The sequence below is a fragment of the Caenorhabditis remanei genome, chromosome X, assembly GCF_010183535.1.
Source record: "Caenorhabditis remanei strain PX506 chromosome X, whole genome shotgun sequence".
Taxonomy (NCBI): Eukaryota; Metazoa; Nematoda; class Chromadorea; order Rhabditida; family Rhabditidae; genus Caenorhabditis; species Caenorhabditis remanei.
Genome location: NC_071333.1, coordinates 3,668,216 through 3,690,379, shown reverse-complemented (window position 1 = coordinate 3,690,379; position 22,164 = coordinate 3,668,216). Strand labels below are relative to the sequence as shown.

At 37.8% G+C, this 22,164-nt stretch overlaps 6 protein-coding genes across 6 annotated transcripts; 2 read left to right on the top strand and 4 right to left on the bottom strand.

The window, feature by feature from the left end:
- Positions 1-1,764: 1,764 nt before the first annotated feature.
- Positions 1,765-2,187, bottom strand: GCK72_022704 (uncharacterized protein; the record flags this gene model as incomplete). Its single annotated transcript, XM_053735005.1, has 1 exon — positions 1,765-2,187. The coding sequence occupies one exon, from the start codon at positions 2,185-2,187 to the stop codon at positions 1,765-1,767; it is 423 nt and encodes a 140-aa protein (XP_053578571.1).
- Positions 2,188-4,288: 2,101 nt separating this feature from the next.
- On the top strand, positions 4,289-4,714 carry GCK72_022703 (uncharacterized protein; the record flags this gene model as incomplete). Its single annotated transcript, XM_053735004.1, has 1 exon — positions 4,289-4,714. The coding sequence occupies one exon, from the start codon at positions 4,289-4,291 to the stop codon at positions 4,712-4,714; it is 426 nt and encodes a 141-aa protein (XP_053578570.1).
- Positions 4,715-8,965: 4,251 nt separating this feature from the next.
- On the bottom strand, positions 8,966-9,853 carry GCK72_022702 (uncharacterized protein; the record flags this gene model as incomplete). Its single annotated transcript, XM_053735003.1, has 2 exons — positions 8,966-9,158; positions 9,507-9,853. The coding sequence occupies 2 exons, from the start codon at positions 9,851-9,853 to the stop codon at positions 8,966-8,968; spliced, it is 540 nt and encodes a 179-aa protein (XP_053578569.1).
- Positions 9,639-11,586, top strand: GCK72_022701 (uncharacterized protein; the record flags this gene model as incomplete). Its single annotated transcript, XM_053735002.1, has 3 exons — positions 9,639-9,817; positions 10,601-10,826; positions 11,515-11,586. The coding sequence occupies 3 exons, from the start codon at positions 9,639-9,641 to the stop codon at positions 11,584-11,586; spliced, it is 477 nt and encodes a 158-aa protein (XP_053578568.1).
- A 3,522-nt stretch (positions 11,587-15,108) lies between these two features.
- Positions 15,109-15,612, bottom strand: GCK72_022700 (uncharacterized protein; the record flags this gene model as incomplete). The annotated part of the gene is made up of 3 exons (XM_003092162.2): positions 15,109-15,221; positions 15,267-15,348; positions 15,394-15,612. The coding sequence occupies 3 exons, from the start codon at positions 15,610-15,612 to the stop codon at positions 15,109-15,111; spliced, it is 414 nt and encodes a 137-aa protein (XP_003092210.2).
- A 1,839-nt stretch (positions 15,613-17,451) lies between these two features.
- On the bottom strand, positions 17,452-21,737 carry GCK72_022699 (uncharacterized protein; the record flags this gene model as incomplete). The annotated part of the gene is made up of 7 exons (XM_053735001.1): positions 17,452-17,609; positions 17,656-17,764; positions 17,811-17,899; positions 18,899-19,066; positions 19,138-19,269; positions 20,982-21,182; positions 21,686-21,737. 7 exons carry the CDS (start codon positions 21,735-21,737, stop codon positions 17,452-17,454), a joined length of 909 nt encoding a protein of 302 aa, XP_053578567.1.
- Between the last annotated feature and the right edge of the window lie 427 nt (positions 21,738-22,164).

The window sequence follows — 22,164 nt, the reverse complement described above, 5'->3', positions numbered from 1 at the left end:
CCTTATTGCTAATTAGTCAAGCTGATTTTCAAATTAAGTCAAAACCTATTTGCTAATTACAGAAGTTGAAGCAGACAATTTTTTTTGCAATCTGAACTTTCCAGATATCTCAATCATATCTTTTTGAACAGCAAATTAGTTACTCTATCTATTACGGTTAAAAAAAATTTGAAAATGCTCACGATAAAGCTTATTTTGGGATTGGTGCCCGCCATGAAATCTCACTACCAACTAGACCTTTTGGGAGCGCATTTGTGGCGGATTACATAACGGTGAGCGACACAATGTTTTTTAACTACATAGTATTAAAGAATTTCTAGAAAAATATATTGTAACCAGGGAAGCATCTTGATTTCCAGTTTTTAGACATCTGAAAATCTAGATTTTCACAATTTTAGTACCTAACATGGATTTTTGTTATTTGTCTTTCGCACAACAATAATCTAACAATTTAAGATTTACTCTTAATTTTCCGAGAATTAAATGAACACTTTTTATTCTCTTCGAAGATCAGAGGAATATTTTTTAGTTGAAAAAATTAAGTTCCTTTCATTTTGCGAATGATTTCGATCAACATTAATCGTTTTTCCGGGGGAAAATGTAGCTATTTTTGCTATTTTCAGTCAAATTTTCATCAAATAATCAGCAAATTTTAGATACTGGAAGGAATTCGTAGAGTTGATGCAGAGTCCGGTTACAAATTCAAAAAGTGAGCGGAGAAGGGAGAGAAGAGACGGTCCTTACGCAAATAGCATTTGTCTGAAAAAGTATTGAACTTTGTTTCCAAGAGAAGCATTAGAAGAAACAGAGAAAAACAAGTGAAGTTTAGCAGGTTTTTTTTTAGAAAAAGGTGAAGTTGAGCCTGGTGGCGAAATGTCTTGGAGCCAGATATCACACTCAGGGGCTTACAAGGGAAGTCTTTGAAGACGCCACTTTCAAATGACCTTTAAATTTGGTTATATGTATTTTCGGCCACAAGGAGTCCATTTCTGCAGTCGAAACTTTCTAAATGTCTCTGCGTACCGAGTTATGAGCTCTCAAAATTTTCATATAGACAAGCTTTTTCACATGGAATTCCTAACCTACAATTATTATACGCAAGATATACTCGGTTCTGCAACGTACAAGCACAGGTAACGCTGGGGAACACAAATGGAACCGCGCGGTGGCGTATATGCGGCCGATTCGGAATTCCATGTAAAAAAACTTGTGCATATGAAACGCTTGCGAACTCATATCCGGTCCCATTTTTGCATTTTAATTACGAAAATCTTAAAATTTTACTTTCTTCACCAAAAATTCCCAGTTTGAACTTTTTCACCTGTGAAACTATATTTTCTATGTTTCCTGCCTTAAACTTTTCTGTCGTCGGGACGAATCGATTCCTCGTTTTATTCTGATTTTTCCCCTGTTATTTTTCTATTTTGAAGTCTCTACACAAAATTATATTGAAGTGTTTTGTGACGTCACCCTTGTTACCCGTCAGGATTGTTTCTCCTTGATTTGTTTATTCGTTGTTCCCGAAATAGATTTTGAATCCATAATTTTAATTCTCCAGAAAATTGACAGGAAGTAAAATGAGCCCTCAGAAGATTTTCAAAGCGGTGAAACACTAGCAGAATTTTTTTGTTGAAAAGTGAGCGCATCACCGTTTCGTCGGTCAATGGTTTGACTCCGAGTGCGTAAAAAGTTTATTATTTTTGTTTATTAGTCTTTTGGATGCGAATTTGAGGACGACTAAGTTGTTTAAATATTTAATTTACGTTAATCTTCGACGAGATCATCTTCGACGAGATCATCAGATGGCAATGGTGAATTATTATTCTTGGTGGCTATTGACAATTCTTTGTTGAGTGTGGTTTGAATAGACGTCAAGATGCTCGGCTTCTTTGCAGTCGGCGGTTCCGGTGTTTTTACACGTTCAACTGGGGCGACTTTTGGAAATTTCTTGAAAACTAATGTTCTTGCTTCGTAGTTTTTCAAGTTCATTGCTCTTGTGTCCACTCGGATATCCACATGGTCGTCATCTATACGCAGCCACTCTTTCGCAGTTTTCATCCAAGCCATATAATGTCCTGACTCTTTGAACTCAGCAAATGAAATGAGTATCCATGATTCTCCATACATCTCCACTGTGTCTTTAGCAGGGAAATCGGAAAATTTGGCGCCAGCTGCTTTCTCGATCATCAAGACGTGAAACGGTCCTTTTCTATTACCAGCCTTGAAGACATCTTTGTTTTTTTCCATGGCAATGGTGGCATCCAGAAGTTTCAGAAAACGTCGCCTCGATTATTCTTCGGAAATCATGGTTCTCTTTGGTGAGAAATGCAGTGGTGTAATGATCCAATCCGTCTTCTTTGTCAAGTGCACAGTTATTGATGCACCACGGAATCCTTTCAGTTGTGACGGAGAACTCCGGAAATTCTTCATCGATGTCGCGATTCATACTCTGCAATAAAGATTTTCTAAACTTAAAAAACTGTTATGAAAAAAAAACTCACTTCAACCAAGTCGTGCATATAATTGGCTTGATGTTCAGCAATGTGGTCGTTATTTCTGACTTGCTTGAAAATGATTGAAAGCTTCGACCTGAACAGAAACAATAAATAACTTTCATTCAAGCAGCTCAACTCACCCAAATCTGCTTCAAGTCTAATTCAGGCTGTTCGGTCGTTTCACTTCTTTATTTCAATACTTCTTGGAAATGGTACCTCTTGAACATTCGGTTCGGTGGTTGCCTGCATGACGTGACAAAAACAGATTCGACGTCGACTGTTCGAATTATTTCCGCGTCGCTGAAAGTGTCGTATCGACAATAGGGCCTTTCAAAAGATAATGGAAATCATTACTTTCAAGACTCCAAAAGCGGATTCCAATCTATTTGAGCGATGGTAATTTGTTGAGATTTCCAACAAGCCCCATGGCTTCACCATCCACGCACAGGCTCGCTTTTTTGCTGAAAAATAAGTTTAATTACTATTCTACCTTTAGTTATTTAGGAACGTACACTTCTGCTTGTCTATCTACCCAATCAAAATCAGATTTCCTCACGACAACTGACAGTTTACTCGCTTCCCTGAAAGCTTCTTCACTCTCCTTTTTGACAGCTTTCACATCTAATGTGTTGTCTTTTCGGATGTTGTTAACTAAGATTTCAGGCACTCCCGTCGATTAGTCCGTTCTGGAAAAAAAATTAGAGCATGTAATCCTCGCATCAGCCTTTTGCACTTTAATTTACCTAAATTGATGGAAAACGTTCATTTTGTTTTCAATAAAAACTAACATGAATTCAACTAATATCTTTGAAAAATAGTTTAAAAAAAAGAAGATTCAAAAAATTGTTTTTTTTCTGAAAACCTTAATATCTTGCAAATTAGGTCAAGTCACCGGAAAAGCTCTTGGGTTGGTCTTTTTTTGCAGAATCTATCGAATAAGCTAATAAATTAACATTTTTTGGGGAGCCAGTCAGAGTACATTCCATGAAAGATGTACACAGATCTACAGTTAACTCACCTTTCACACAACAATCTTCGGTTGTTAAGAATAAGTCAATAATTAGTTGGGGAAGGGTATTAGAATTCTAGAAGAATCAAAAGGGGACCAGCCACCCAGTAGGCAGTCTAGAAGGCAGAATAAGAATAGATGATCGAGGATTCTAAGAGCACATTCAGACAGATGGCACTCTGACAGATGGGGTACGCAGTCACATTTCCCTCTCTCAATGAGATAGCGCGCGTACCATCTGTCTGAATGCGTACGGTGTGTCCTTAGAATCCTCAACCATCTATTCTCATGCTCTAGACTGCCTACTGGATGGCTGGTCCCCTCTTGATTCTTTTAGAATTCTCATACCCTTCCCCCTCTTACTATTGATTTATTCCCAACAACCGAAGATTGCAGTGTGAAAGGTGAGTTAACTGTAGATCTGTGAAGCCTGAACCAGATAAAAACTGTTTTTCTTATTTTTCTTACTGAACTGTATTTTTTCTAGATATAAACTTCAACAAGGTCAAAAGATGAGGCTCGTGGTGTAAAACAGCGGCCGCGAAAAATTGAAGTACTTATACGACGTCGTAAACAATTGAATAGACCGCATCGAAGTGTAGAAGAGATTCAACGTATTCTGCTGAAAGTCAAAACGTTGGAACAAGAGGTTACCACAGAACTTCTCGAGCAATGGTTTGATTGACAGGAGTACAAAAAAGAAAGACCGACGAAAGATGAGATTCTTGACAAAGAATATGATATCTACCTTCAGACTCATAATGAAGAGTTTGATACGCCACCAATGAATTACGAAGAATATGAGAAATTCATTGAGGAACAAGTGGAGAAAGAACGTAGTCGGCATCTTCCAACTGAACACTCAACCTCTATTACTACCAATGTCCAATCAGAACCCTCATTCGCACCACTCCTCTATTTGCCGATTCCTTTACCAACTCATCCAACTTACTTCATGCCTCCGACGTCCAATTCCTTGCATGTACCACAGCAAGAAATGAAGTTTCACCAGTTATCTCAGCTCCATCATCTGCAATACGGATCCAGATCTTCTCTAGCTCCTGTAGACACATCTTCTCAAAAATCAGCTGACAACCCGATTCGTTTGGAAAGAGCCTTAGCTACTCATCAAGCCCAACCTGCTGTCGGACCACATGCAATCGCTAAAAACACTCCATTATTCGCCCCTTCTTGTTGTATATTATTATAATTGTCTCCCGTTTTTTTTTCTCTCGCACAACATAAGATCGAATAAATTATTATTGGATAACAGTTCAACCAAGGTTAGTTGGGGTTTGCTCTGTCAAAATCGCATGAGATGACAGTTTTGGGTGATGATGTTTGGCTGACAGTTTTGAGAATCACGACAAAGTGGTCAAGTTACCGTCAAACCTCTAACTGAGGTGCCCCTCCTCCTATAACAAGGGGGGTCTTGCTCGCACTCCTGAAGAGTCACGTTTGTCGTGAAACCAATTGAAATGGCGAGCCTGGGGTGCATTAGTGGTAATTACCGGCTTTGGCCGGGCCACCAGTTGTGGGGAAGCTTATTTTGTGAGGGGACACCTTTTATGTTCCACGATAATTTTATGTTAATAGAAATTTTTTCGGTTTTGGAATGCTTCTTAATGTGCATAGGAGAGGGATAGGAGCCACATTTGGATACCCCGATGCAGTAGGACGAGAGTGAAAAAACTTACAAAGTACCTCGCTTGTGCTGCGAGATAATGTTTCCAATATGTCCGTACACATTTTTTATTTGTGCACAGTGCCATGGTCAGTTGAAGTTTTGTCACTTACGCAACCCAATCCAAGACGCTAGTTTTTAACAATCACTTGGCCTATATTTACAGAGGAAGAAATGGTCTTTCACAATATCCGGCAGAGATTGGAGCGTGAGTTCCAGTGATATTCTAAGAAACATTTAGATTAGAGTTACTGTAACACAAAATGAATAGTTTTGAAGTGCCAAGTGATTAAAGTCCACGTTCCAAGATTAACACCAAACTTAGTTTTCAAACTTAGTCAGCAGTTTGGTAGGCACAATGAGAAGGGTGATCGTCCCTGACACATCTCAAGTGTGAACGTATCTGCGTCCTCTGTGTCTTGGCTCCGGGGAAGAGCGCGCACCACTTTCTAGGGTCATAAGTCTGTCCGCCCTCTTAGAGTTTTCCCAGGAGCCAAAACGCTCCGTCTACAATCCTGAAAAGTGGTGCGCGCTCTTCCCAGGAGCCAATTCGCAGAGGACGCGGATGTGTTTCCACTTGAGGTAAGCCCTTGACGATCTCCCATCTCATTCTGCCTCCCAGACTGCCTACTGTATGGCTGGTCGCCCTCTCTCCCTTTGATTTTTATTAAATACTAGTTTCCCTTTTGCTCCTGCGTTTTTCTCATGGATCCCGTTGCTTAAAGGTAAGTTATACAGTGAATGTCATTTGACTATTAGAACCGTTATATTATTTCAGGTCTCTCCACCAGCTACAGGAGCTCAATTCATGAATGCAACCGTAACACGCTATGGTTACAACCAATATTACAACCATGTATGTTGATTCACTTGACAGTAGAGAAGAACTCAACGACTCCGATAGCGACAAGGGAGAACGGAGTGATTTAAGTGGTGGCGACGGTTCAGAGACCAAAGATATCTGAAGAAAAATCCTGAAAGAAGTATAAATAGAGGAGTGAGTTTTTTCTATACACATCACTTGATAAAAATATAATAATTTTTAGATCATCAGAAAACCAAGAAACCGATATGATGACTAACATATGGAAGTCTTGAATCGAACATTCGAAATCAATCAAAACCCCAATAAGGAGCAACGTAAGCCATTCCTCGCAGAAACAGGACTCACTGATGATCAAATGAGATCCTGGTTCCGGACCCGGCGTTACCGTATTTCCAAATAATTTCTAATTGAACAGCATTTTAAAAATGTTGAATTTGTTAACTTGATTTTATAAATGAGGTATCAACACTCAAACAAAAAATATGTAAAGATGCACAATAACTAACTCAATTCGTTACAAAATGAGAATTATCCAGTTACTGAAGGAAAAAACAAGCAATAATTGTAATTTTATTTTTGAAAAACAAAGAAAATGCTATGCTAAAAATTACAACAAAAAAACAAAAGAAATTGACAACTATGCGTAGTTGTATCAATATAATGCGAGCGATTTCTGAAGAAATGCGTATGGGAACGTCAAATGTACAACTGAAAAATCATGAGAAAATTTGTTTTTTAATCCTCGGTGAGGTTCAAAAACAATAAAACAGGAACAATAAAACATAATATCTTTTATCAATATTCTGATTATTTTCGGAACAAATTTTTTCTCTGAATTTTTCGTGAAAGAACTTTTTGCGGAGAATACGAATACGATTTGAAATTTGAGTACTTGTAGAGGGATTTTTCGAGAAAAGTTGGAAAAACATGAAAGTGAAATTCACTTGAACGGTTTCTGGGGTGTCTGAAGAGCTGAAAATTTGTGTAGGGGTAGTAAAAAACACTTCTAACATGTTGCGAAAGTTTCCTAAAGTTATTTGAAAAATTGAAATTTTTGTGAATTTTTGGGTGAAAAGTCAATTATTGGGCATATTTTTCTAGGATGACGTCATAGGGGACTGGTGACATATTTTTTGTAAACCACTACCATAGGGTATATATGCTGTGAAAAAAGTTTGGATTGAAACAACTTTTTGCAACTGTGCCAAGAGGAATCCTAATCTTACAGACAACGCCTCTTAAAACAAATTTTAATGTATGTCAAATATACAACTGAAAAATCATGAGAAAAATATTGTTTTTTATTTCTCGATGAGGTTAAAAAACTATAAAACAGGTGTAAAAATAACTCAAAAAATTGTTCTCAGTAGGGTTTGAACTCGCATCCCTCAGAACCGGATAAAAATTTGAAAAAAAAATTTTGAAAAAAAAAATTTTCAAAAAAAATTTTGAAAAATTTTTCGCCTACATTCATATACGCCTTTGACTCTCGATCTGAATGTGGCCGGCATAGCTCAACTGGTTAGGCTGCCGGCCACCGAACGGACGATCGGAGGATCGAACCCCTGAATTGGTGGAACAAGTCAATTCAGAAGGAGGAGCCATGGAGGAGAGAGCAAATAACGAATAAAGAAAAAAGGACATCCTCGGCGATAGAAGGACGAGAAGAAAAAAAACCCTTTTGTATTTGAGAAGATTTTGGGTTCTAAGGGATACTGGTTCGGAACCCACGGAGTACAAATTTTTTGAAATTTTTTTTGCACGTGTTTTAATGGTTCAGAATGGTGATCTTAAAACTCCTATCGATAAAAATGTTCTTTGGAACAGTTTTTTGGTTCTAAGAGATGCTGGTTCGAGCCCCACTGGGTGCGTAATTTTGAAAGATTTTTAGAACTGTCTTATTGGTTCAGAATGGAGATCTTTCAACTCCTATCAATACAAATGTTCACCCAGGATTAAAAAACAAATTTTCTCATGATTTTTCAGTTGTACATTTGACGTTCCTGCTATTGACTTGTTTGAATCCTCCCAATCTAGAATAAATCAGAACCCCTATAGAGAATTAGACACAAAATTGAAAGAAGATCATAAAATTTTTATGAAGAGGTGTCGACGAAAACTTATATCTTTCTACTTTTCCACCGTATTAACTTTTGTTCCTTTTCTCCTCCTTTTCCAAAATTTGGATTGAATTTTGGGGTGACTATCTTCGAATATCTTTCTCGATTGTGGATCATCTGTCGTTTATTACACGTCAATTACCACTACGTCTGTACTCAACAACCATAGTTTCTGTAAGTGTTAGTGTGCCATATGCGTTGCATGCGTCGCGGACAATTTGATTCTCATCATGTATGTAGTCAATAATTCATTACACTGTCACTCTAGGTCATGAGAAAATTTGTGGGTCATCTGTCGTAAAGTACACAATGCACTCAAAGTAATTGCCTAAACAGACTGTGGAGATAAGATCAAAAGATTTCAAAATTGACGTAATTTTAACAGGAAACTAGTTTGTTCGACATAAAAACTAAGATATAGTCTTGAAAGATACAACAATTTTGTTTAATCCAGTTGTTTTCTTTATTTTCTTGAAAATTTCTGCTTCCTCTTCTCAAATTCCAAAGTAGATCTCAATTTGTGCACGCGCACAAAAACATCTTGTGGAGCATGAAAATGCACTGTGCAAAAAAACAAAAAACTTTTGGACCCGGAAGGAATCGAACCAACGCTTCCAGCTAGGGGAAAGAGTCCTAGCCCGACGTGCTACCATTACACCACGGGGCCGCATGAAACGCAATTGGTTGTGGACGAAGATATGGCGGAGGAGAGCGGAGAGCGGCTGAGAGGGAGGAGAAAATTGGAACTGTAGCATCTGATCGAAACTTAGAAAAATGAAAAATCTTCGACATGGGGAAGAGGTGGGGAAGGGAAGCTGGCAGATCTAATAACTACGCGTACTCAGCAAATGATGAGACCATTTCTTGAGAATGTTGTCCTTGATATCCACCGACTTCGACTAGCGAAACATCAGTCATCAGCTTCATGAAATTGAAAAATGTATAAGCTTGAAGAAAGCATTTTCCAATTTTGATAACATGGTAAGAGGTTTTGAAAATTTTTGGTTTGAAAAAGTTTTTCTGACTGAAGTAGATTCTTGGTACTCTGTCTAATGTCCATTCTCTGTCTAATGGATAAAGGCGAATTTCCGTAGGGCGCGGTTGGTTCAAACAATCGAAAACTTGAAGAATCTGAAATCGTGGGTCTCGTACTACCGTATTATGAGAGAACTAAAGACACTCAAAAATCTTGTTTTAAAATTTTTTATTCGAAGGAAAAACTCTAAAACACAATACAAAACAAAAAACAATCAAATCAATAAATGAAAGTCCGATCAAATTATCAATCATGTTGGAAAAGTGGTTAGCTATTATGTTGTAGCTGACACTTTGCTCTTCCTTCTTGATCCTCCTCTTTTCACAATTCACATACTCAGTGACAGCCATTGTGATCTTTGGGCATCCGATTTCCTTCATTTGAGCCAAGAATCCGTCCAAAATATCAATCATCAGTGAAAGAAGTGTCGATTGTTTCGTAATCTCATCCTTCACGCTCTCCTTAACCATGGAGCTCAAGCAGATATCGATTACAATCGATAGCTGGTCCGCACTTAATTTGTATCCACGAGTCTCCGCGTGTTCTCTGACTTGTCTTATCCGTCGGAGAAGTCCACTCAACTCATTAATTTGGAAACCATTCATTGAAATGTCATTGAAAAACGACTCCAGATTGACAAGGAATCGGTTGGTAAGCAGTTTCGGGGTGATGGGCTCGTTCATTGTGACCTAAAACTATGGCTTGTAATAGTAAGTAGACCATTATTTTGTTCATCTCTGCATCCTTATTATTTCAGTGAGCAGTGGTGGTTCTATATCCATGCCATTCTTCGTACGAGCCTTGAAGTACACAGCGAAATCCGTCTTCGTTGAAAACTGACGTTTGCAAAGATTATTGAACGAGTGGTCGTATCACGTTCACTACTGAAAACTCTATATTATTTTCCTAAAAAAAACTATTCAAAAAAACTTACCTTTAAAGACGGAGAAACAAAAGAGTGAGGGGTAACTAGAATTGAAATAGAATCAGAGGGAAAGGGGCGACCAGCCATACAGTAGGCAGTCTGGAAAGCAGAATGAAATGGGAGATCGTCTATCGTCTACCTCAAGTAGAAACACATCTGCGTACTCTGCGTATTGACTCCTGGGAAGAGCGCGCACCACTTTTGGGGTAGTATGCCTAGAGTTGAGTTTTCTCAGGAGCAGTGTGAGACTCTAAAAAGTGGTGCGCGCTCTTCCCAGGAGTCAATACGCAGAGTACGCAAAATGCGTTCTCACTCGAGATAAGCGATAGAAAATCTCCCATCTCATTCTGCCCCCCAGACTGCCTACTGTATGGCTGGTCGCCCTTTTCCCTCTGATTCTCTTTCAATTCTAGTTACCCCTCCCCCATTCCCCTGAATCTCCGTTTTTAAAGGTATGTTTTTTGCATGTTTGAAACGAGTTCATTCCTCATTTCATTCATTTCAGAGCAGCTGTCAAATGGAAAACGGTTCCGAGTTATTATCTTCGGTTTACCAATCTTGGACTTAACGTCAATGATACACCATATGATCTGAGTGTCTACAAAGAGTTCCATCAAAGCGAAGAAGTCGTCGACCCTATTAAAAATAAGAAAAATGAGGATGTCCTCTATGATCTGGATCCGTTCGGTTTCCGAGTTCCGATGAACAAAACGGACGTCGCTTCAGGAGAAGTTGTTTTTGGATATGTGATCGATCGAATTTTTATTGACTCCCTTTACCATTCTCATCTGTGTCGGTGCCGGTTAGAGTTGCTAAGTTACGCTGCGAGCATTCTATACTCACCCGGGCTGAGGATTACTTCAGTAGACGTGGATTTGAATCTTCCCGATCTAGAAATTATTGAACTTTTAACCGAAACTTACAAAAACGGGATATTCTCTATATAATTGTCTTCCCGCATCATTCTTATCTGTGTCCGAACCGATTAGACTTGTCGTCCCAATCTAGAATGTACCAAAAGATCCATAAAAAGCATCAAAACACAATGATTTTATTTCTTTTGTATATCATTTGTTGTTTTTATACCTTTTGAAATAAATTAATTTAAAAGTAGATTTCTCTGTTTCAGTTTTACACTCCAATGCATTCATCTCCGATTTTCACATACTGAATGTCGATAGACATTTTTACAACCGATTGGGATGAGAGACGCGCGGTTCCACCTTTGAACTCATCAGATATGAAGATGGCAAATGGTTCCCTTAGCAAGTAGAATACAGTCTGAAGTTTATAATGGGAGCAGACGATTCTTCACTTTTTCCTAGTTCCCTTTGGTTTTTCTTGATTGTTTGGTCTCTTGAAGGTTCGAAGTTTTCAGCTAACATAATGCAGTTCTACCAGCAATCAACTAAGGTTCAGCATGGAGGCGGAATATATTTAGTCCTGTCAGCGTTGTCAATCGAGACACCGTTCACAGCACAATCCAGATGATTCAATAGACAGTCTAATAATAAAGTGTTAGTTGGTGTAGTTACCTGACGGTCCCAACCACACTATCCGGCTATAATCGCGTACAATTCTCCTGCAGGAGTCTTTTTTGACTTTGGCCAAACAGCTACATTAGTTTTTTAGACAAGTTGTGGTTTTGGCGGGTCATTTTTTGATGGTTTTCTAATGAATACATTAAAAAGTCATTTTTACAAAAAAAAATGCTAAATCAACGTTTTTTTTTTATCATGCCTTCTATTGCTTTTCTATTCTTTTTTTAATTTCAACACTCTAAATTGGTTTTTTTTTTAATTTTGTCTTTTATTCTCAAAAATATTACTAAATTTTGTCTTTAATCTCGAAAATATTACTAAATTTTGTCAAATAATTAGGAGTTTCTCAATTTTTCATACAGTTTTACTTGAAATTATCTCGTCGACCACGAAACTGCATTTTACAAAAAAGTAAAAAACATTTGGACCCGGAAGTATTCGAACCAACGCTTCCAGCTAAGGGAATAATTCCTAGCCCGACGTGCTACCACTACACCACGGGGCCGCATGACACACTTGATGAAAGAGGGCGTAGATATGGCGAGGAGAAAGCGGAGAGCGGCGGGAGGGAGAAGAGGAACTCGAGGTTTTTGACAGAAATTGTAAAGTATGAAAAATCGTCAACCAATCAAAAATGACGAATCAATAAATAGAAAAGATTATTTTTTCATGAACAGATTATTATTTACAAATATTATTTACAAATATTTATTATTTACAAATATTTCAATACGTATGGTGGTGAGATCAGAATATTCTCGTCGGAGTTTTTTATGGAATGAAAATGTCGTCTTTTTTCACTGTTTTCCTTTTTTTCTTTTACGTCCATGTCTAACGTATTGGCTCCTGGGAAGAGCGCGCACCACTTTTTAGGGTCATAGGCACTGTGGCATGCCTTTTGGGACAATTATAGTAGGAGAAAGTGGTGAGCGCTCTTCCCAGGAGCCAATACGCAGAGTACGCAGATGTGTTTCCAGTTGAGGTAAGCCGTAGACAATCTCCCATCTTATTTGTTCAGCGTCCGCCGAATTGAAGTTTCAACTGTTCCGACCATAAACTTCTCTATACATGTACTTGACTTGCCAGGCTTCCGGAATTGTTTGCGGATTCTGAAAACACAGGTTCTTTAATTTGTTTTCAAAATTTTTGAGCCCAATACCGGAACCCACTAGGATAATCCATTGAACTATCATCTTCTCTAATAGTTAATTAACATGTTTGAAAAAACTAACATTTTATGGGCGGCGACTTTCCATACCGAGGTGTGTACTTTCTTGATAGATTAGGCAACTATTGAAAGATGTTCGATGCATGCTTCCTTCTTGATTGTAAACACGCGATGGACTGCCTATCGAACCAACACTGTCATTGAGCTTTTCACGATTTCTTTCGATATTCGCCAGAATCGGTGCTTCCAAACCACGGCCATCAGGGAAAACTGCAATTCCAAAACAGCAACAAATTAGACATCAATAAAAATCAGACAAGGGGAATTAGTTCGATCCTACATACCGGTTGAGAATCTTTCAGTCGAATAAAGTGCCTTCTTGTCGTTGCCTACTTATAGTGTTTCCAAGCTCCGCCTTCTCGCTTTTTTTGTATTATTTTTTGATCGTTGTGATGATTTATGACCATTTTATTTTTTCCCGATTTCCCATCCCCATAAAACGAATTATCACCCCCGCTCCGATCGGCCCCCGAATTGGTAGAGAACACCCTCTCCTCTCTGCAAACACTCTCGCACCCATAAACTCTTATTCTTTCTTTCTTTTCTTTTGTATGAGGTATCGTCTTAACACGAAAAGGGACATAGAGTCTCAACATTGATGGTTGCTTGGAGAATACGAAAGAAGAGGAATTTCAGGCACACAAAATAAAGATCATTAGAAGAGTTTAATGCTTTCGAGGGATTCTAATCAATTTCGATTCGATTTTAGTCATTTCTAGACTATTCCATGATCACCGATGTTGAAATTTTGTTATCTTGAAATAGCTAGAGACACTTTTGTACCATTTCCATGTTTAGTCGGCGTATTGGTAGACATGGGAAGCTATGTACAGAATCATTCTTCTAAATATTTAATTTATTTATGATTAAACCGCGTAACAGTACATTGAGTACTGCGTTCCACTGAACGCCCTGAAAGAGCAGGAAACCACCAAGACGTGTGACACCCCCGACGGCTAATAACCGGCGGCGTTCTATCCTTAGAATGGGTGGTCACAAGGGTATCACATTTTCACTTTTTTCAATACCAAAAAATCATTTTTCCATAAGTTACTACTTTTGACTCTAAAAAAGTCTAAAATCTGAATAGCTGTAAATCATTAAAAAAGAGAGAGAGCACGATAACAAGAAAATATTTTAGTTTCAGGTGATGATTTCAGCCGGATTGGTCTGATTTCTGCAGATTTGCACATGTAAAATTATTGAAAACAGAATTTAAAAGTTTGAAATTTCTGAGGAACTATGAAAAATCAATAAGTTTACCCAGAAATCAGGATAACAAGAAATCTAGTAAACAAAGCAATTCAATTGCTGAAAACATTCTAAAAACTGATTTTCCGAAAAAAAAGGTCAAAAATGAATGAATAAATTGCAGAATGAAAAAAATTCGACGTCATCGTAGGAAGATATGGCCAATAATTGACTTTTCGCCCAAAAATTCCAAAAAATTTCAATTTTTGAGATAACTTGGTAAAACTTTTAGTACATGTTAACAGTGTTTTTGACTACCCCTACACAAATTTACAGCCCTCCAGACACCCCAGCTGCTGCCTGTGTTCGCCACGTCAGTATCCTGTGTATTTTTAGTGAGAGAGAAGAGAGAGGTGTGCTGTGTTGGAAGAGGAGAAATATGCGAGAGAAAAGAGGAGATAGTATTGAGAATGGAGAGAGACAGAAATATATACAATTGGGAAAAAATGTACAACATGAGAAGCTACCAGTTTCTTCGAGATCACAATACGACGTGTATCTGCTTCATATGTCTCTCTCCATTCTCAATACTATCTCTTCTTTTCTCTCGCATATTTCTTCTCTTCCAACACAGCACACCTCTCTCTTCTCTCTCACTAAAAATACACAGAATTCTAACGTGGCGAACACAGGCACCAGAAGGAAAGAGACTTCTCTATTTCACCTTATTGAAATACACACACGAGACACAGTGTTGGACGACATGGCGAAAGCGATGCACAATCAGAGTGTCTTTATTTTTCTGTGTGCAGAGACAAGGGAAAGGAAGGTCATGCGAATGCGCGGACGGAACATATTGAAAGTTTTCGATTTCAAAGTAGCTGGAATGAGAAAATCTTTTAAAAATGGGTGTTCTCAAAAAGTTATCGGATGAATTAACTGAAACCATCTCTACTGAAACCAAAACTCAAATCAAATTTTCTGCAAAACGTTTGTTCAAAAAAATTAAATAATGGAAAAAACAACAATTATCAATATCCCGTAACACTTTTATTAAAAAGTTTGGAAAAAGAACAGATCCGACCGATATCTTAAAATTAGCTTGCACACTTCTTCAAAGTCCTTTGTCAGTAGTTCCAAAATTGATTCGTTGTCTTTTTCCTCGGCTGAAACATTTTGAATCTATGTAGGCACTGAGATGGGATGCTTACCTGTCAGAACAATCATTTTCAGCAAATCCTTGTTGAGATGCGAGAAAATGCAGTATCTCGACATTCTGAACACGTTCATTTTCTGCAAAACAAAATCTTAAAGAATTTTTTAACGGAAAAAGGAAACCTGCTCCGTAGACATATTGAAGAATACTCGTCCATCATTTGCCACGGCCATCATCCCTTCAATTTTCTCCTTCGAAAACGGTAGATCAAAAGTGTCAGTTGTTGTTTCCGTCGAGTTTTCGTATCGTCCTTTGGCACCATCATATTCTGAGAACAGTTCAAAGGAGTTCTCATTGGTTTGGATACGGTAGATTTCGTTACGTGGGAGGCGGATAGTCATGACAAACGTGTCGATGCTTCTGGAATTAAATGATGTATTTAACAGAAGGTTTTTTGTGGGAGGAACGCAGAACATTTTGAGACAACATTTTCTCGGTATTTTCGCAAAAAAAATCCAAAAAAAAACTATTTTTATTGACAGATATGCTGAAAATTGCACTTCTTGCTGCAATACCCGTTCTCCTGACTTAAAAGAAGTTCTGGTGGAAGGAAAACTTCGTGATCAAATCGAGAAGAACTGAGTTTTTAGTTATATTTCAACAACTTAAATTGCATTATAAATTTAAAAGTTAAGAGTAACCTTGCTAACTTATTTATCAAAATTTTGCCGAAAAAAAATCAATAATTCAATAATTAAATTAAAAAGCCTTTGTTTAAAAACTGTATAAATTTTTTTTAACATTAAAAAATGCAATAAAAACACTCCCCATATTAGAATTCAGTAAAAATCATTGAAAATGGGGGACGAGGCATTCAGTAGCCATCCTAAGGGAAAAACAAGTCACATGTGTATAATAGAGTTCTTATAGCCAGTGAACTCCTCCCGTCTGCTTAATTGTTCAATAGAGCGTGTTTTCTGTGTTATAAGTCGTCCCCCCCCCTTCCCACCCCTCTCTTTCTTGCATCTTGCATCTAGCGCGCCTTTGTCGCTTTTATGTTTCTCTCCCTCTTCTTCCTCCAGAGCTACACTCTTTTTTCTCCTCTGCAAGAGAAACACCAACACCGCTCTTGCCTCTGTTCAATACACAGAACGACACGTGCACCCCTTTCTGCCGCTCCGGAGAGGAACACAAAGGGTAGATAGAGTGGCGGGAGACCAAGCAGGGGGACAAGAGACTTAGCAAGCGAAAGACGGAGAAAATAGTGAAAGGGGCTGAGGAGGCGCATAATATCAACAAAAAAGGAAACCTCTGTTTTTTGAACGGCGCTGCACACATACGCGCAGTGATAGCATACCTATTGCAGGAAACGTTTTGTGGTAAAATTGAACTAATCTATAAAACATCGAAAAAAGTTGTGTTGTTTTAGAACTAGAAAATAGAAGGGAAAGAACTTCAAAAATCTGATGATTACGAAAGAACATAAATTGTTCGTAAAAAATTAATTTTAAGTTCAGAATACAGAAAGAAATACAAGATTCCTAGAGAAAATGCCTCCTGATGACGGGTCAAAGCGATTTTTTTCTTTTGATAGTTTAATACATGAAAATCGAAAACTGTCTGGCGCGTTTTCTTTCCGTTTCTTCCTGCCATTACTCATGAGCTGGTATAATTATCAAGACATTGTCAACTACAAAAATGTAGATCTTATAAAATTGTACACTTTATTTGTTGAAAACTTTCTTGTCCTTCTTCAAACTACCGAGATGCACTGCCCTCCCCTCGGAACATTCGAGACGGGCTGGCGTACCGTTGACGCATATTTTCTGCTTGTTAGCTGGTATAGTTATTGAGAAATATAGTTATCGAGGTCGATCGGTAGAGGCGACGTCAATTTGCATGTGATGGGAATTTATAGAAACAAAATAATTGAATCAACAACAAAAACCGCTATTTCTATTTTTCATTCAACAAAGACGATTCGCGATAAGACCTTGCATGTTAGAGCTGTCGAAAAAAGCGCAGATGGCGAAAAGTTCATTTAAAGCGCAAGATGATACCAACAAAAAACTCGAGTAAAACCTGAGTCTGACTATCTGTATGAGTGAGAGCTGAACAATGAGCTCAAGGGTATTCAGAAAGAAAACCTCAACATATGAGTCCGTACGAAACGAAAGAGTTTCAGAAATTCTACTGTAAAATCTTTATTCTGTTAACATTCATTGTGAAAACAATCCACTTCAAACATGTTCGATTGGAGCAATCTTCACTTTGCTTTTTTCCTTGTTTGTGTCATCGGAATCGGCCTGTTGAAGAACCTCGAATGGCTTAGTATCCTCCTGGCACTTATTTTTTACGAGAAACAGACCGATGAGCATGAAATTGTGGGTCAAGTGTCCTAAAAAAGGAAATCGACTGTTTTTTGTAACGGAAAAATGACATACCAACAGCACAGGCGATGAAGATGTACCAATCTTGCTGGAAGTGTTGAATCATCTCCATTTCAAATCTGATGCTTGCAAGGATGAAAATGTGTGTGATGCAGAGCAGGTACTTAAAATGAACATATTAGAGAAAAATTGTTCGAAATAATACTTACATCGAAAATGATCATCCAACTAACTTGCTTGTCAGATTTCTGATTAATCATGAGCACTGCGATGTAGTAGAGTACTGACACGGAGATCACTGCAAGTGTGCACGTGTCACTCGCCAATCAGATGAAAATGAATGTCCATGATCCGTTGAAAACGGTATGAACAACGAAAAACCATTCGATAAAGATCGACAAGTAGTTCATGATCCTGTAAAGAAACTGGTGAGAACTGAATGCCTGAAAAACGACAAAAAAGAAGAAGGGGGAGATATAGGATAGACCTCAGATTGACTAGGAAGTCAAAACTCGGAATTTACTAGAACATTGAGTTGAACAATCATTTCCACTAACCTAGGCATAGTATACTTGAAAATCACTAACCTACAAACGTGGCGATGTTCCCAACCGTGATGATGATCTTGCAAACTAGGCGATGCCAAATGTCTCTGCAATTTTATTATTGTTATATACTTTCTCTTAAACATAAGGCATCCCAAGGATGTCGGTATATTTTACACGGGCTTATCCCAGAACTGACCTGTCACCATTGCAAAAAAGCAATAATTCAGTATTCAAAAAAAATCATAGAAATATAAAGGGGTGAATCGCATACAGATAGCGTTTCCGAAAGTCGTATGAATTTCCTCTTTGTCGTTTCCTATTTATACTGTTCCCAAGAATCTCCTCCTTCCCCAATGTTCTCTCTCTCTCTCGCACTCTTTTGTCTGTTTCTGGCCTTTTTCTCATTGTCTCGTGTCTTGTTTACTTTTTGGAGGCACACCAACCCAATACATAGTTAACAATTCAACTGTTGTCTCATAATACCTCGTGTCCCTATTTGCACGCCAGATCGACTTTCATTAATTTTTTTTAATGTATATCACTATCTGCACTCTCTCACTCTCTCTTTCATGAATGACACATGCAGTGATCAACAGTTAGAATAATAGCCCCTCAACGACAAAGGACTTTTGTGAAATAAAAATAAGACTCATGACTCACAAACTTGATCACATTCATCACATTCTTTGAGAGCGCACAAAAAATGTTTTTTTTGAACATCAGGAGTTTATTATAGAATTAAACTATACCAAATTTAACAATACAATATTTATACTTTCCAAGTGATTTGTCAAACATTTTATGACGTTGTTTGGCGGCTTCCACTTCTTTCTTACTGGCGTCCATAAGTTCAGTTTGGAGACACTGAACTCCATTCTTGAAGTCCTCAGCAAGCTTGCGGTTTTCCATTTCGAGGTCTTCATTTCTTGGAGAAGAGCTGGAAAAATGTGTAACTTGCGTGAAATAAAATATGAAGAATAAAATTTACCTATATTTCTCTCCTTCAATTTGCTGTTTTCGGCCAGAATCGAAATTTTCTCGTCGTCCACAATCATTTTGTTTCTGACTGCAGTGTTGACGAGACTACTTGTCTCGTCATCCGTTTTCTGCTTGATTGCCACTGAAACAGAAAGTAGTTTCAATAGCTTCTGCAAAATCATAAGCATGTTCACATGATTCCCTCGAGCTTAAAGTACAAAAACTTGAAAATTTGAATTTTTTCAAATTTTTTCTCATAAAAACTTCAAAAAATTTTGAAAAAACTTTGTGAAAAAACTGTGCAGGTCTTTTCGATCCGGGCTGTACCCGTCCGAGTGTAGGACTTTGAATTCAACTTTCATTTTCCTTAACGCAAAAAAAAAACTCAAAAAACGAACAAAAAAAGTTGGTGGTAACCGAGTTTTTGCAAAAATTGGGTCACGATCCAAAAACTTTTCATTTTTTGGGATTTCATGAGAGAAAAATTCAAAAACGGCATGACCGAGTTTTCATAAAACTTGGCAATTGAATACAAAACAAGTTTTCTCGAGTTTTCGCATTTTCTGTGGAAAAAACTCAGTGGCCTCACTTTCTCGAAAACTCGACCACCAACTTTTTGAAAACGATTTTTCAACCAAACGCTAATTGTCTAAATTCCCAAAACTCGGTTGATGGCTGTGTTTCGGGGAAAATTAGGCCACTTACGGAAACTTTGAGAGCCATGGCCTAATTTTTCTAAAACACGGACACTAGAAGCTTTTTTTCATTTTTCACAGAGTTTCAGCACAGAAAAATTAAAAAGTGAACAAAAATAGTAGGTGGTAACCGAGTTTTTGTAAAAATTCGGTCATGAGCCAAAAACTTTTCATTTTTTAATTTTTATGAGAGAAAAATTCTAAAACGACATGACCGAATTTTTAGAATGTAGCCATCAGAGCTGTGCGGAATTCCTTCCTTCGACTTCCTTCTTCCTTCTTCTGGGTTTTTTTCACGTTTTTATTCCTTCTTCCTTCTTCCTTTTTGAAAATTTCACTTCCTTCTTCCTTCTTCCTTCTTCCTTTTCAAGAAAATTTTATTTCCTTGTTCCTTGTTCCTTCTTCCATTGAAAACTTTACTAAAAAATTTTAATTTTCGACGGAATTTTGGCGGAATTTTGGTGGTTTTTAACGGAATTTTGTATGAAACAACATCAAAATTCGTTTTCAGAGATGACTAGAAAAAAGTTTCCACAAATTTGTCATTTTCAAAATTAACTTCCGATTTCCCGGTTCGGAACTCAACTTCCTTCTTCCTTCCTTCTTCCTTCCTTCTTCCTTCCTTCTTCCTTCTTCCGGGCTTTTTTCACTTTTTTCTTCCTTCTTCCTTCTTCCCTTTTGAAAAATTTACTTCCTTCTTCCCTCTTCCTTCTTCCCTCTTCCTTCTTCCCTTTTGAAAAAGTTACTTCCTTCTTCCTTCTTCCTTCTTCCCTTTTCAAAAATTTTACTTCCGCACAGCTCTGGTAGCCATTGAGCAAAAATTTGGTTTTTCATTATCTGTGGGAAAAAATAATCGGTGGCCTAACTTTCTCGAAAACTTGGCCACCTACTTTTTGAAGACGATTTCTCACATTTTCATGAAAAACCAAACCCTAGTTGTCTAAATTCCCAAAACTCGGTTGATGGCCGTGTTTTGGGTAAAATTATGCTACAAACGGAAACTTTGAGAGTCATGGCCACTTTTCTAAAACTCGTCCACCATTTTTCTTTGAGATTCTTCATGAAAAACCCTAGTGACCTAACTTCCCAAAACTCGGTCATCCATCCCAATTTCTTTCAAATATCCATCTCTCTAATAGCACAATCGATGAGTCCTTACCTTCAGGAAAGTCTCCATAAGCTCCACGACCCGGTCCAGCGTCCTTAAGCTCCTCCCCATTATTGACTTGGTCACAGTCAACCATTCCGTACAGAGTTAGTGTTCCGATCGTCTTTGTGCTCGTTTCCGTCTTTGCGATGTGCCGTTTTCTTGTCCCATTCTTGGCTCGTTGTTGGTAGTGACGACCGAAAACACGTGGGTCTGGATATGGAGATGGTTGAATTGAAGAGGAAATTAGGAAGAAAAATCATATTTTATTTTAAAAAAACTGATGGTTGAGTTTTGGAGAGTTAGGCCATCATTTGCGCAAGTTCGCCACTGACCTTATTTAGATGTTTTTTCAAGAAAAAATTCAATTTTTGGCAAAATTTCGCTAATTCCCAAAAACACATTTGTTTTGAAGAAGTTCTCAGTGTTTGAAATTTCGAAATTGATAATTAATGATTTTTGATGAAATTTAGTGAGAAGGAAAATCGACAGGGCGGCGCAATAATAAGGAACAAAACATCATCAAAATATAAAATCTTAACTAGTTCCCTCGAAATAAATGTCCTATTAAAGATCTGACCTTACTGACTCTTTTTCACTATTGAAAAAACCTTCAAATCAAAATTTCTCTTGTAAATGAACAATGACCAAATGTATGCAAGGCGACTTGACCATCATCTTCATTAATCAAAACTTAGGATATTTATAAAACTGACCTCTCAATTTGGGTTCCATACCATGGTGGCGATACTTCTGACTTGCCATCATTGCAGAAAAACGCAAATAATTAGAATTCAATAATAATCATAGAAGAGGGGGGTTCACATATCCGGGAGTAAACCTTAGAGTCGCATGAATTCTCTTTCCGCCGTTTCCTATTTACACCTTTTTCAATACCCGCCCTCTTTTCTTCATTGCGCCACCTTTGTCTACAATGCTGCACTCTCTTACTTTCTTGTCATGCTACACTCTTTTCTTCTCTTGCCTCTCTATGCGCGCGCGCTCTCCCTCTCTCTGTGACCTTGTGTCTGGTTATGTTTACGTTAACCCGAACAGCCTTTGCCATGGATTATGTGTTTATGAGTGTCAATTCCGTGTATCAGTTAATAACAACTCATAAAAAAAATTTCTGTACTCTTTTTTCTCTCCTTTCTTGCGTCTTTTTCTCTCCTTTCTTGCGTCTTTTTTCTCTCCT